Genomic DNA, 13,005 nt, shown 5'->3' on the forward strand with positions numbered 1-13,005 from the left:
ACAGGGCACAAGGCCAATGAGAGGGAAAACAGGTAAGGAGCATTGGGGAAGGGAGTGCGGGAAAACTAGCACTTAGAGAACAAGGGAGAAAAAAAAAGAACAGGATAGCGAATACAAAAAAACAGAGAGAAGGCTCACCGAAAATAGGTAAAACAGAGAGAAACAGGAATGAATAGGGGGTCAGAACAGAGGAAAAAAGGCACAGGAATGAATCAGAACCAAGAGCAAGGCACAATAAATGGTTCACAAGGAGAGAGAAAGGCACACACAACAAGTCAGAAAAGGGGAGAAAGGCACTAAGTAAACGGGTCAAAAATATAGAGAAAAGGCCCAAAAATCGAACCAAAAATGAGCGTCAAAAAGCAGAAAAAATCAATGCATTGACGAGACCGAACATCAGCAGAGAGAGAGAGAGAGAAAGGATCGAAGTGGAAGCCTTAAGGTCCTGGAGCTGGGGCTGAAAGGGTCTCTAGACCAGCCGGAAGACTGCTTACAGGTCAGACTCGGGCTAACCACCTCACCTGCTTGTATGGATTAAAAAAAAATCCTGATTTTGACTAGTTGACTAGTCCACAGCTTTCTGAATCACCGTACACACCAGATTAAACAACGAAAAAATTACAGAAATAAGTGACAAAGGCGTTTGCTTGCCCCGATCTGATACAAAAATTAATCTCTTGGGCAGACTTTCTTGGAGCACGTTAGAAGGAGCGCACATAACATCCAATTCACAATATTTATGTAAACGACATTTAGGACGTTATTTCTGTCAGACAATACTTTAACTTTTATTATTATTATTAAGCGTTCTTATATAGCGCTCGATTACCGGTAGGCATCTCGGCGCTTGCCTTGGGAACCCGTCCTGGTTTTTCCCTGTGAGATACCTGTACTGGGCATCCCCAAGGTGAAAGCCAGGCATCCCGCCGCAGGGGGCCGTAGTGGAGATTAAGCAAGCTAATGCCCAGAGCTGGAGAGTGTGAACCTGTGACTCGAGTAGGCACCGAAACGAGAATTATCGAGTCCGTGGGTATTTGGGCTCAAGACTCTGCCGCGTCGGGAATTGAACCCTGGTCCCGGGTCTGACCTCTGCTTCAGGGTCTGCCGCCTCTAACCAGTGAGCCACACTTATTCTGGCATACAGCTACAGTAGCCACCAGCTCCATGCACTGTATGTACCACAGCAACAAGAGTTCAGAGGTCCACGCTCCAGGAGATGCTCAATGAGCTGCCAGACAGATCCACCTCATATAGTCTCAAGTGTGGGCAGTTAACAGATGCCCAATAACCACTCAGGTGTCCCTCCTCAGAGAGCAGGGTAGGATAACTGGATAGCTGAGCTTGCAGCCTACAATCAGGGGTTTCAGGTGAAACCTCTGGTAGTTGGGAGGGGGCGGGGGGGGGAGGAGGGGAAGGGGTAACTGTGGATTCCGTCCAGTCATCCACCGCCTGCTGGGAGAAGAGGAAAAAGTTTGTCATGGGGAGGTCGTGTGTGGGCAACACTCATCCTCCTTCTTAAGAACGTAAAGGCGATTGCAAGATAAATATTCATGAACAGTTATGGGTACCTTTTCACGGAGGTAAATTGGAGCGTTCATTAAGCATTTTATTCTGTTTAACACCAGCTAATCTCCAAAGACAACTGCATGTAATGTTTGTCAACATAACACTGAATAAAAGATAAATATACCCCGTCAGCCCAAGCCTCTGGACTGCATATTAAACAAATAGCCCAGAAAAAAGTTCTCCTATGTGCACCTATAGAGTTGTTTTTATTTTCAGCATGTGTGCTCTTCAGTCTTCACAAGCAGTGTCCTGGTGCTAGGCTGGAGAGGCAGAGGCAGCTGAGGGGCTTAGATCCTGGAGAGAATAGCATGTCATGATGGCAGCTGCACCAGATGGTGGGGACTTTTGTCTTTACAAAATTGTGTTAATAATCCTATATCACAGCTGGGCTTTTTGAGGGCATGAATGTCTAGGAAATACCAAGACATCAATTACTCTATAGCTGATATAGACCAAGCTCTGTGGTCATTTCAAAACCCTTTAAATCTATCTTTGTTTTCTCCTAGGTGTAGCTGTGAAGAAGGGCAATGAAGAGATCAATGTGTTCGCTCCAGTGGTCATCTCAGCTGCTGGAATGTTCAACACCTATGAGCGACTGCTTCCCCCAGAGATCAGTGCAAAGCCTGGTGAGTGCTGCTTACTAAGGGAAATAACAATTTACTTAAAGTTGGAAAGTGAGGAGTTTAGATAACATAACATAAAACTCCTTGTAAGGTGTTGGAATAAAGAATTGGTCACATAAGAGACTTTGATACAGCGCACACCCTCAACTCACCTATTTGAAGGAGGTCTCAAATCTGATTGTGTATAAAACGAAGGCTTGGTTAAATAAAGTATTACCCTAGGATCATACAATTTGGTCAAGCATGGAAGCTGCGATTGATCTCAGATTTTCTAGTTTCGCACCACACAATTCAATCACTACATGGGTATATCTGACATCAAAGGCCAATGGGTTGTCTTTAATTGTTGACGTATGAGGGTAGAGTATGGGTGGCAAACAGAAATCGCATTTGTTTGGCAGTTTTCCTTAGTGCAAACTTGTCTAAGGACATAAGAGTGCTTTACAGATACAAGCTAGTTACACATCATATTTTCAGCTCAAACATCTTTGTTGGAATTAACTGGACCACAGGATCCTGAGTTGATGCCTAGATTCGAACCTGGTTCCACATATTGCATAGCCACTAGGCCACATTGCCTTCTGAGAATGCTTGGTTAGATTTGGGCTCAAGGGTTGTAGAAGACCCTGAGCAGAGCCAGAGCGATGCATCTGGCTCAAGTTTTCGATGTCTTTCTGCCCTCTGCGAATACATGCAAATGCACAATCCTCTATTCCTAACTATAACATTACTCCACCCTATGTTTACACATATTATATATATTTATATATGATTTTGGGGCAGTCACGATATTGGAATGGCATGGCGGCCATATGTGAGGTAGACAGATTGATCTCGAAACTGTACCACGCAAGCCTAGACCTAATGCCGGTACATGATACTAAATTAAGACCTGCAGGGGCGGTAGAGCCAGGGCAACCACTCACAGATAAGGTATGGCAAGAGTGCTGTAAGCTCACCCGCACATCCTTCAATCATCGACACAAACTGCTCAATTACAAATATCTACGTAGGATTTATATGACATGAGTAACCATAGCCCACATAGATCCCTTCTGCACATCGCAATGCTCTAAATGCCAGCCCCCTACAGCAGACTTTATCCACATGACCTGGGCTTGCAGTAAGTTAGCAGAATTTTGGAGCAAAAGTTTTGTCGAGCTAGATCACATGACACAACTACAGATGAATGCAAAAAGAACAACTGATGGACAGAATGCAGAACAATGTCATACATTCACCCAACTGACTGGGGGTGAGTGTTTCAAAAGGTTCAGCACTCCGTCCATCATCTCCTTGTGTTTGCTTTGTTCGCCCTAAGTTGGCAGGGTATGCCCAGACGTGGGTCCCTTGCTCACTTTGCCACTGGATTCAAGCTCGCCTGGCTGAAGAGGGTTATTAGCCCGAAACCGGTCCCAGGATGCTTATCTCCGGTCCAGGGAAGACATGGCTTGGCAGTTCGGGCTGGACTGTTCCCATGAGGCCCAGGGTCAACACTGATTTGCATATAGCTGTGTCTGAACTGGGGTGGCAAAGTGAGCTAACGAATGATGAAGGATTCAACCCAGATCTGGACTGGGGGTGAGTGTTTGAAAAGTTTCAGCACTCCATCTATCATCTCCTTGTGTTTACTCTGTTCACAACTACAGATTAAATCATCCCTCTGTTGGCCCTGCCGCCAATATCCCTAATGTGTCGTGTGGATATGTCGCAATAGAGGGACTGGTCATCCTTTGGGGGCGTAAAAGCACGCCAATGGTGGCACAATGGATCAAAAGTTTAACCTATTGTGATACCAATATTGAACTATACGCCATGTTTCAACCTCCTACGTCAAGACCCAAAGATATTTGGCAACCCCTAAGAGATTATTTGCATAGTAAATTGGGTGAAGAGGACATTCAGTAAATATTGCGGGACACTGAATCACCTGGAACATGGCTTAGTGCTCATGGCTGCGAATGAGTGGAAACCTATACAGAAAAAAAAACACATCACTGTACTACATTGAGGTGAATGTTGTGCAGTTGATAAAAGGATGTGCTTTAGCTTAACCACTATGACATTGTACGCATTGTCACATAATGAGACAACTATTGATTTAGCCATCCCACTACCTACACCAAAGATGCAGGGATTTAAAAAATATATATATTATTTATGTAACACCAAGAGCTGTAAAACAATAAAGAAAGTAAAAAAAAGAAAATGTTCATTTGCCAATATTATGCTAACCTGCTGTAGACTACCAACTCCCGATGTACACAGCCTTCAAACACATGTGGCATGGGTTGGCTTTAGGGCCTGGCCTGTAGCCTGGTCATGTAGTTTACTTGTGGACTCTGTTGTAATGGATTCTTAAACTAAACTTTGGTATTGCAAACTCAAATGGACATCGGGAGCTAAAGGTGTCTTTGTCCAATTGGGGCAGAGGTTTTGCGAATTGCTTATAAACTAAGCACCTTACTTCTAAAGTTTTACTTTCCTTCAATCAATCAATCAATCAATCAATCAGAGTACTTGTAAAGCGTGCTACTTACCCATGAGGGTCTCAAGGCGCTGAGAGGAGGGGGTGCCGCTACTGCTCGAAGAGCCAGGTCTTGAGGAGTCTTCTGAAGGCGAGTAGGTCTTGGGTCTGCTGTAGGTGGGTAGTGAGGGTGTTCCAGGTCTTGGCTGCGAGGTAGGAGAAGGATCTGCCGCCGGCGGTTGTTCGTTGGATGCGGGGGACAGCGGCGAGGGCGAGGCTGGCGGAGCGGAGCTGGCAGGTGGGGGTGTAGAAGCTGAGTCTGCTGTTCAGGTAGGCTAGTCCAGCCTTGTGGAGTGCTTTGTGTGCGTGGGTGAGGAGTTTGAAGGTGATCCTCTTGTCGACGGGGAGCCAGTGTAGGTCTCTCAGGTGGGGGGTGATGTGGCTGCAGCGGGGGGTGTTGGGCAGAGGCGTTTTGGATGTGTTATAGTCGTCGTAGGTGTTTGGCTGGGATTCCTGCGTAGAGTGCGTTGCCATAGTCCAGTCTGTTGCTGACGAGGGCCTGTGTCACTGTTCTTCTTGTTTCGGTTGGGATCCACTTGTAGATCCTGCTGAGGGTTTTGTAGCAAGAGGAGGAGACGGCGTTGACCTGTTTAGACATCGAGAGGGAGGAGTCGAGGATGAATCCTAGGTTGCGTGCATGGTCGGTGCTGTTCCCAGTGTGGTCGGCCACCAGGAGTCGTCCCAGGCTGAGGGGTTGGGTCCGAGGATGAGTACCTCCGTCTTGTCTGAATTCAGCTTCAGACGGCTGTTCCTCATCCAGTTGGCGACGGCCTTCATTCCCTTGTTGAGGTTGGTTTTGGCGGTGTGCGGGTCCTTGGTGAGGGAGAGGATGAGCTGGGTGTCGTCGGCGTAGGAGATGATGTTGAGGTCGTGTTGACGGGCCACTTGCGCGAGGGGGGCCATGTAGACGTTGAACAGCGTATCGGAAGGGCGGGAGGCTGACGCTCTGGGTTCTGCCGGAGAGGAAGGACGTGGTCCAATCAAGAGCCTTCTCTTGGATTCCGGCTTCTAGGAGGCGTGTCTTTAGAGTGCGATGGCAGACCGTGTCGAAGGCGGCTGACAGGTCCAGGAGGATGAGGGCTGATGTTTCGCCGTTGTCGAGTTGGCGCCTGATGTCGTCTGTGGCGGCGATGAGGGCTGTCTCGGTGCTATGGTTTCATCTGAACCCGGACTGGGACGGGTCCAAGATGTTGTTGTCTTCCAGGTGGCGGGCCAGTTGCATCTTGACGATTTTCTCGATTACCTTTGCCGGGAACGGGAGCAAGGAGATGGGCCGGAAGTTCTTGAGGTCCTTGGGGTCTGCCTTGGGCTTCTTGAGGAGGGCGTTGATTTCGGCGTGTTTCCAGCTTTCTGGGAATGTCGCTGTTTCGAAGGAGATGTTGATGACCTTCCGTAGTTGGGGTGCGATGGCAGCATCTGCTTTGTTGAATACGTGGTGTGGGCATGGGTCTGACGGAGATCCTGAGTGGACGGAGTTCATGACCTTGCGTGTCTCGTCGTCGTTGACGTTGGACCAGGAGGTCAGGCGGTTGGCGCTGGTGGTGTTCACAGGGCAGGTGGGGTCTGGGGTAGTCGGGGCAGGTCATGGTGTTGAAGCTGTCATGGATGTCAGCGATCTTGCGGTGGAAGAAGATGGCTAGTGAGTTGCACAGTTCTTGTGAGGGCGGTATGTCGTTGGCATTGGTGCTAGGGTTGGAGAGTTCCTTTACGATGCTGAAGAGATCTTTGCTGTCATGTGCGTTGTTATCCAGGTGATCTTTGAAGGAGGATCTCTTGGCTAATCTGATGAGGTGGTGATGTCTGCGGGGGGGGTCCTTGTGGGCTGTGTGGTTGTCCGGAGTGCGTTCGTGGAGCCATATCTTCTCCAGTTTCCGGCATGCCCGTTTGGAGGTCTGCAGCTCGTCGGTGTACCAGGTGGCTCTCTTGATGGCGTGGTTGTTGGAGGGTTTCTTGAGTGGGGCGAGGGTGTTGGGGCAGTCGTCGATCCACTGTCTGAGGTTGCGGGCTGCGGTGTCCGGGTTGGTGGGGTCGGTGGGTGGGTTTTGGGCGAGGGTGGTGATCAGCTGGTCTTCGGTGACTTTGCTCCAGCAGCGGCGAGGTAGATGTTGGGTGCGGTGGTGCGTGGTTGGTTTATTGAAGGTGAAATGGATGCAGCGGTGGTCGGTCCAGTGGAGTTCGGTTGTGTGGTCGAAGGTGACGTGGGTGCCTGTGGAGAAGACAGGGTCCAGTGTGTGGCCAGCGGCGTGGGTGGGTGCGGTGACGAGTTGTCTGAGGACAAGTTTGGCGAGGTTGTCAATCAGGGTGGTGGAGTTGGCGTCGTTGTTATTCTCGAGGTGGAAATTCAGGTCCCCGAGGAGGATGTAGTCCGTGGAGGCGAGTGCGTGGGTGCTGGCGAGGTCGGCGATGGAGTCGCTGAATTGAGCTCGGGGTCCGGGGGGTCTGTAGATGATTGCTATAATTTCCTTTAGTGTTTCTATATGTAGCAGAGCAAAGATTGCTTGAGTCCTATGGGAGTGAAATTGGGAATTGCTGCTGTTTGAGAATACCTTTAAGTGTAGCCCTGCATGATATGTTTGCTTGAAACTCAAAATATCACAAGTTCACTAAATATGGTGTATACCAAGAAATGTAAAACAATACGTTAAAAGAGGACAACACCAGTAAGAGGAACACCAGTTTTATTGTACGTCTGGCAACACCGAACCTCAGGCAGCAACTGCCGACATGGGAATCCTCAGTGACTTTCCACAGTCTACATCCCAGCGTGAGGCTTGGCTGAGCCCACACAACACAAACCCCACACAAAGTTATTAGCAAATATATTTTTTATTGCCCCAATTGAACTTTGTCCCCTCACCCCTGTTCTGTTGTGACTTGAATTGTTACTATGCATCCTTTCCCATAGCTTCATTTAATGCATTTTGTGGACCTCCGTAGGAGTTCCTTAACAAATAAAACTTTTTGTCTTTGAACAAGAGCACAGCCCTTGAGCAACGTTTTAACTTCATGCCAAGTATGGTGTAATTCTGTTCAGTTGTTATTCGTATGTATCGGTGTAGATTTCTCAAATGACACCAAAGTTAGTAACAAAACAAAAAATGAAAAAAGCCTTTTCTATGTAAACTCAGACCTAACTAACTACTGTCGCCAGTGTAAGATGTATATGTGTGTGTATTTGCGAGAAGACATGAGAGGGGTGAATGAGAGAGAGAGGGGGAGAGAGAGATGGATTGTGTCACACAAGCACCCCACACATCAAATGTGGCTGGAGTAACTACATCTTGGCATTGAGTACACAGAGAGGCCAAGAGGAGATGAATTTGCATCTACTGCGAAATATCTTTCATAACCGGGCACAAAAGTTGCAATTATAAACTTGTAAAGAAGAAAAAAGAGAAGGCCTGCAATATAGCTCTATTTTTTAGTAAGACATGCAGATGTTCATTGTTGTCTCTTTTCTAGCTAGACATGTCTTTCCTCTCTGTGCTGTGTCTGTCTCCCAGCAGAGTTGACATCTTTTAAACTTCCTAGCGGTTTAAAATTGTATTTCAGAAAGTGGTGCCAGGAACAAACCTGCAGGAAATATCATCTCATGAACTGATCTTACATATCATATACCATGTCATTTACTAGACCAACCACCTTTCCTACACGAGTCACCACCCGCACCTCTGCCCCCACAACTCAGGAGCTCCAACTTCCCGCCAAGTGTCACCCTCACCCTTCTCCCCCCAATCACCCCAACCTTCAAGCTAGGAATGACCCTCACCTGCAATCTCAGACCTCTAACTACCTCACTCCTGCCGTGGACAATAGGACGGCGAAACCTTGTCATGACCCACCACTCCCCCTACCTACGGTTCCAAACACAGACAGCGCTACCTCCAAAAGGCCTCACAACACAGACATACCTACCTCCTCCCGAGACGTCCCTGCCCAAGCCGCCCACCCCTGTGTAAACATGGAGCATCATCTCGCCCTTCTAGAAAGCCAGCTAGAACTGATAACCTTGGGCCTAGGCGAAATCTTAACCAACCTTGACTTGGCCAGAAAGACTAGGCTGACTCCTCCCCGGACTGCCACTCTGAACAGCTGCACCCATCTAAGACCTGACAAATTGCCACACCCGAGTGAGTTCCCAACCCCCCCGCGACCCTGACACAGAGACCCAGAGAAACCGACACTGAGAACTGACCACAGAGACCCAGAAAGACCAAAGCAGCTATGTCCTCAAAGGAAGCGGCGGAGCTATCTTTAACCTACGACTCTCCCCCCAGAGCCTCCCCTAAATCCAAGATCCAAGTGATCACTGGTTTTGGAAGGGATCACCGTGCCCTGAACTCACCAAGACTCCCGGCCCTCCTCACTAACATACCCAGGCTCCTCTTGTAAAGAAGCTCACCAAAGAGGAGTCCACTACCAACTGCATGCTCAACCTGAGATCAGCCTCCAAATCTGCAACAGCATTAGCTGAAACCATCCTCTCCCATGACATAGACATTGTGTTCATCACCGAGACTTGGCTAAATGAGTTATCCGCACCAAGCCTAGATATGTTGGTGCCCCCAGGCTTAACTATCATCAACAAGGACAGAAAAGACCATAAGAACAACATTGCCATTGTGGAAATAGACACCTTCAATTATAGAACCATTGAATCGCTTACCACCAACATCAAGACAAACAACAACAGAGCAATACTCTGCCATCCTCTATACCATCCACCAGGCAACTCCTCCGCATTCGGGGAACACTTGTCGGACCTGATTGCTCACTGCTCGCTTGGTGACTCAAACAACCTAATTCTTGGTGACCTCAACCTACGTTGGAAAGAGGTTAATAATTTGCTAATTCTAACCCTAAACAATCTTCTTCAGGATGACAATCTGACCCAATTCTGCTCTGAAGAAACACACAATAAAGGCACCTTAGATGCCATTATCTCTCAACGTGACACAGTTACGATCGACCACGTCCTCCTCGTGGATTGGTCAGACCACCACAACATCCTATTCCACATCAACCAAAAGGCTCTATTCCAGCCCCCCTCGCAAGACCCCCCGAATGGTCTAGAAATCGAACGCAGATTCCCCTATCCGACCTAGAGGAAAAGATATGCTGGCTCCTCCCCAGCGCCTCTGACCACCTCTCCTCAACTGAACTCACCTCGCACTACATCTCAAATATGACATCCATGCTTGATCAAATAGCCCCCCTGAAATAAAAAAAAACAGGAGCATTCCATCGAGATCATGGTTTAACACTGACATCAACTCCTAAAGGAGACAACAAAGAGCCACAGAGAGACTCTGGAGAAGCAACCCTTCCGACATCCTCCGTGAGCAACTCAAAGCAGCCTGCAGGAAACATAAACACACATCCAGAACGAAAAAAACCAAATTTTTCTGCACTGTGCTGGACAACACAAAGAACAGGCCCAGGGAGCTTTTTAACATCATTTGACAACAAACCTTCAAGCCCGCTACTTCCTCAGTGCAGGCTTCCAAAGAGCTCTGTGACAACTTCGCAAGCTTCTTTGAGGACAAGAGCAACAAGATTGAGCTCTCACTGGAAATTAACATCACTCCCATCATCTAGAGCATGGGTACTCACAAACTTTCTCTCGGGGGCCAAATTTACAGTTTGGTTTGTGTCCGAGGGCTGCACCGGTGGGGGCGGGGTCAGTGGGGGAGGGGGAGGGGCTAGCGCAATAAAAAAAAACTGACCATGAGGTTGATCACAGGTCCCTGCAGCGGACGCCTTCGTCCACTGAGCTACCAGACCCGGCATACACACATCTCTCTCTCTCTCTCTTGGTCTCCCTCTCTCGCTCTAGCTCTTTCTCCCTCTCTCTCTCCCTCCCTCTCTCACTGTCTCACTTCCTCTCACTCTCTCTCACTCTCTCTCTCTCTCACTCCCTCTCACTCTCTCTCACTCTCTCTCACTCTCTCTCACTCTCTCTCACTCTCTCACTCTCTCACTCTCTCTCACTCCCTATCACTCCCTCTCTCCCTCTGTCTCACTCACTCTGTCTCACTCCCTCTCTCTCTCTCCCTCTCTCTCTCACTCCCTCTCCGTCTCTCTCCCGTTTCCTCCCTCTCACTCCCTCTCCGTCTCCCTCCCTTTCCATCCCTCTCCGTCTCACTCCCTTTCCCTCCCTCTCACTCCCTCTCTGACTCCCTCCCTTTCACTCCCTCTCACTCCCTTTCCCTCCCTCTCACTCCCTTTCCCTCCCTTTCTCTCCCTCCGTCTCCCTCCCTTTCCCTCACTCTCCCTCTCCCTCCCTTTCCCTCCCTCTCCCTCCCTCTCACTCTCTCCCACTCCCTCTCCGTCTCCCTCCCTTACCCTCCCTCTCCGTCTCCCTCCCTTTCACTCCCTCTCCGTCTCCCTCCCTTTCACTCCCTCTCACTCCCTCTCCGTCTCCCTCCCTTTCACTCCCTTTCCCTCCCTCTCCGTCTCCCTCCCTTTCCCTCCCTCTCCGTCTCCCTCCCTGTCACTCCCTCTCCGTCTCCCTCCCTTTCACTCCCTCTCACTCCCTCTCCGTCTCCCTCCCTTTCACTCCCTCTCACTCCCTCTCCGTCTCCCTCCCTTTCACTCCCTCTCACTCCCTCTCCGTCTCGCTCCCTTTCACTCCCTCTCACTCCCTCTCCGTCTCCCTCCCTTTCACTCCCTCTCACTCCCTCTCCGTCTCCCTCCCTTTCACTCCCTCTCCGTCTCCCTCCCTTTCACTCCCTCTCACTCCCTCTCCATCGCCCTACCTTTCCCTCCCTCTCACTTCCTCTCCATCTCCCTCCCTTTCCCTCCCTCTCTCTCCGTCTCCCTCCCTCTCCCTCCCTCTCACTCCCTCTCCCTCCCTTTCCCTCCCTCTCACTCTCCCTCCCTCTCCGTCCCCCTCCCTCTCTGCCCCCCTCCCTCTCATCTCACCCTGCCTGTGTGTCAGCAGGGTTGTGATTAGATAACACCTACAAAAACATAATATTTTTTAAAACAAATGTAGCGCATAATTTCCGGAAGCCATAGGGTCAAATATAGAACTAATAGTCGGCGCTGAATCAATAGTACACACACTACTTTAACCAAATAAACGCTGGGCAATCCCTCTTAGTAAAACCTGACCTGGCTATAAATGTGTTGCTGAATATGAAAGAGTATTCGAATTCTTACAGGCATCCAGGACAGGGAAAGTGCTAAATTACCTTGTTTGGGTTTAAAACCGATTACATGTAAGAAGGTTACTCAAAGCTGCAGTAGCATTTGTTAGCGCTGATTATTTTTGGACAAAAATGTAAATCGTAATTTTCTCTCGGGTGGTCTTGCATTCCGTGGTAGACCCTGAATGTGGGGCAATAGACTGAGCGAGCGAGAAGTGCCGATTAAGTAGGTGGTTTTCCAGCTAAAGAATGCGCTTTTCTATTGAGGTGTGCATGTGTTTATAAGTCCCCCTCCCTCTCATCTCACCCTGCCTGTGTGTCTGCCGGGGCATACACACACTCACAGCCGCACCCGAGCACTTAATAGGTCTTTAAAAGACCATTTTCATGTTAATGAGGCCTTGATGTATTTCACCTCTTAGGCCCCTGCAGCTTTACTCTGGCTATCGCTAGGATCGCCCGGCCCCCACAGAGCAGCAGAGTCTCTCGCGCTGCTGCAGACACTCTTAAAAAAAAAATAATTAAAACACGGGCATGATGACTCAAGCTCCGCGGGCTGCCACGGAAGGCTTGCCGGGCCGCCAGCGGCCCGCGGGCCGTACTATGAGTACCCGTGATCTAGAGCATCCCGCCTGGGACCAAGGACAACACATCCAAGCCCCTTACAAAATCCTGGAAATCTTTCATCCCTATACAGGAAGCTGAGATAGTCAAACTGATATCCACATACAATCCCTCCTCTCACGCTCTGGATCCTCTTCCTCCACAACTGACCAAAAAGCTTAAACTCTCCCCTGCCCTGCTTTGGTGCAAGATCATAAACGGCTCCCTGAGATCCGGAGTCGTCCCAGACTCCCTCAGTCGGGCCAGTCACACCACTGAAAAAAACTAAGTATGGGCGAAATTTGCGAATTCGCATTCCGCAAATTCGTGCGAATTCGCGCTCCGCGAAATCCACGAATTTGTGCGAATTTTTTTATTTTGGTGTGTTCGCGCGTTTTTTTTTCAGCGCGGCTACCGCGAACTTACCCATGCTGTCGTTTTTGGGCGCGACCATCTGGTATGCGGGAGGAAAACAACTCGACAAACTCAGATTCAAGGTAAGTCAACGCAGCACGCGCGAGATTGTATTTTTGAA

At 49.1% G+C, this 13,005-nt stretch overlaps 1 protein-coding gene across 1 annotated transcript in view; it reads left to right on the top strand.

The window, feature by feature from the left end:
- LOC144755871 (all-trans-retinol 13,14-reductase-like) overlaps nucleotides 1-13,005 on the top strand; it is a 172,255-nt gene that overhangs the window by 67,861 nt on the left and 91,389 nt on the right. Inside the window, exon 6 of the mRNA XM_078645237.1 lies at nucleotides 2,073-2,192. Within this exon, the coding sequence (XP_078501363.1) occupies nucleotides 2,073-2,192 (120 nt within the window). The remainder of the gene's footprint in view (nucleotides 1-2,072; nucleotides 2,193-13,005) is intronic.

The sequence above is a fragment of the Lissotriton helveticus genome, chromosome 5_1 (genome assembly GCF_964261635.1).
Source record: "Lissotriton helveticus chromosome 5_1, aLisHel1.1, whole genome shotgun sequence".
Lineage (NCBI taxonomy): Eukaryota > Metazoa > Chordata > Amphibia > Caudata > Salamandridae > Lissotriton > Lissotriton helveticus.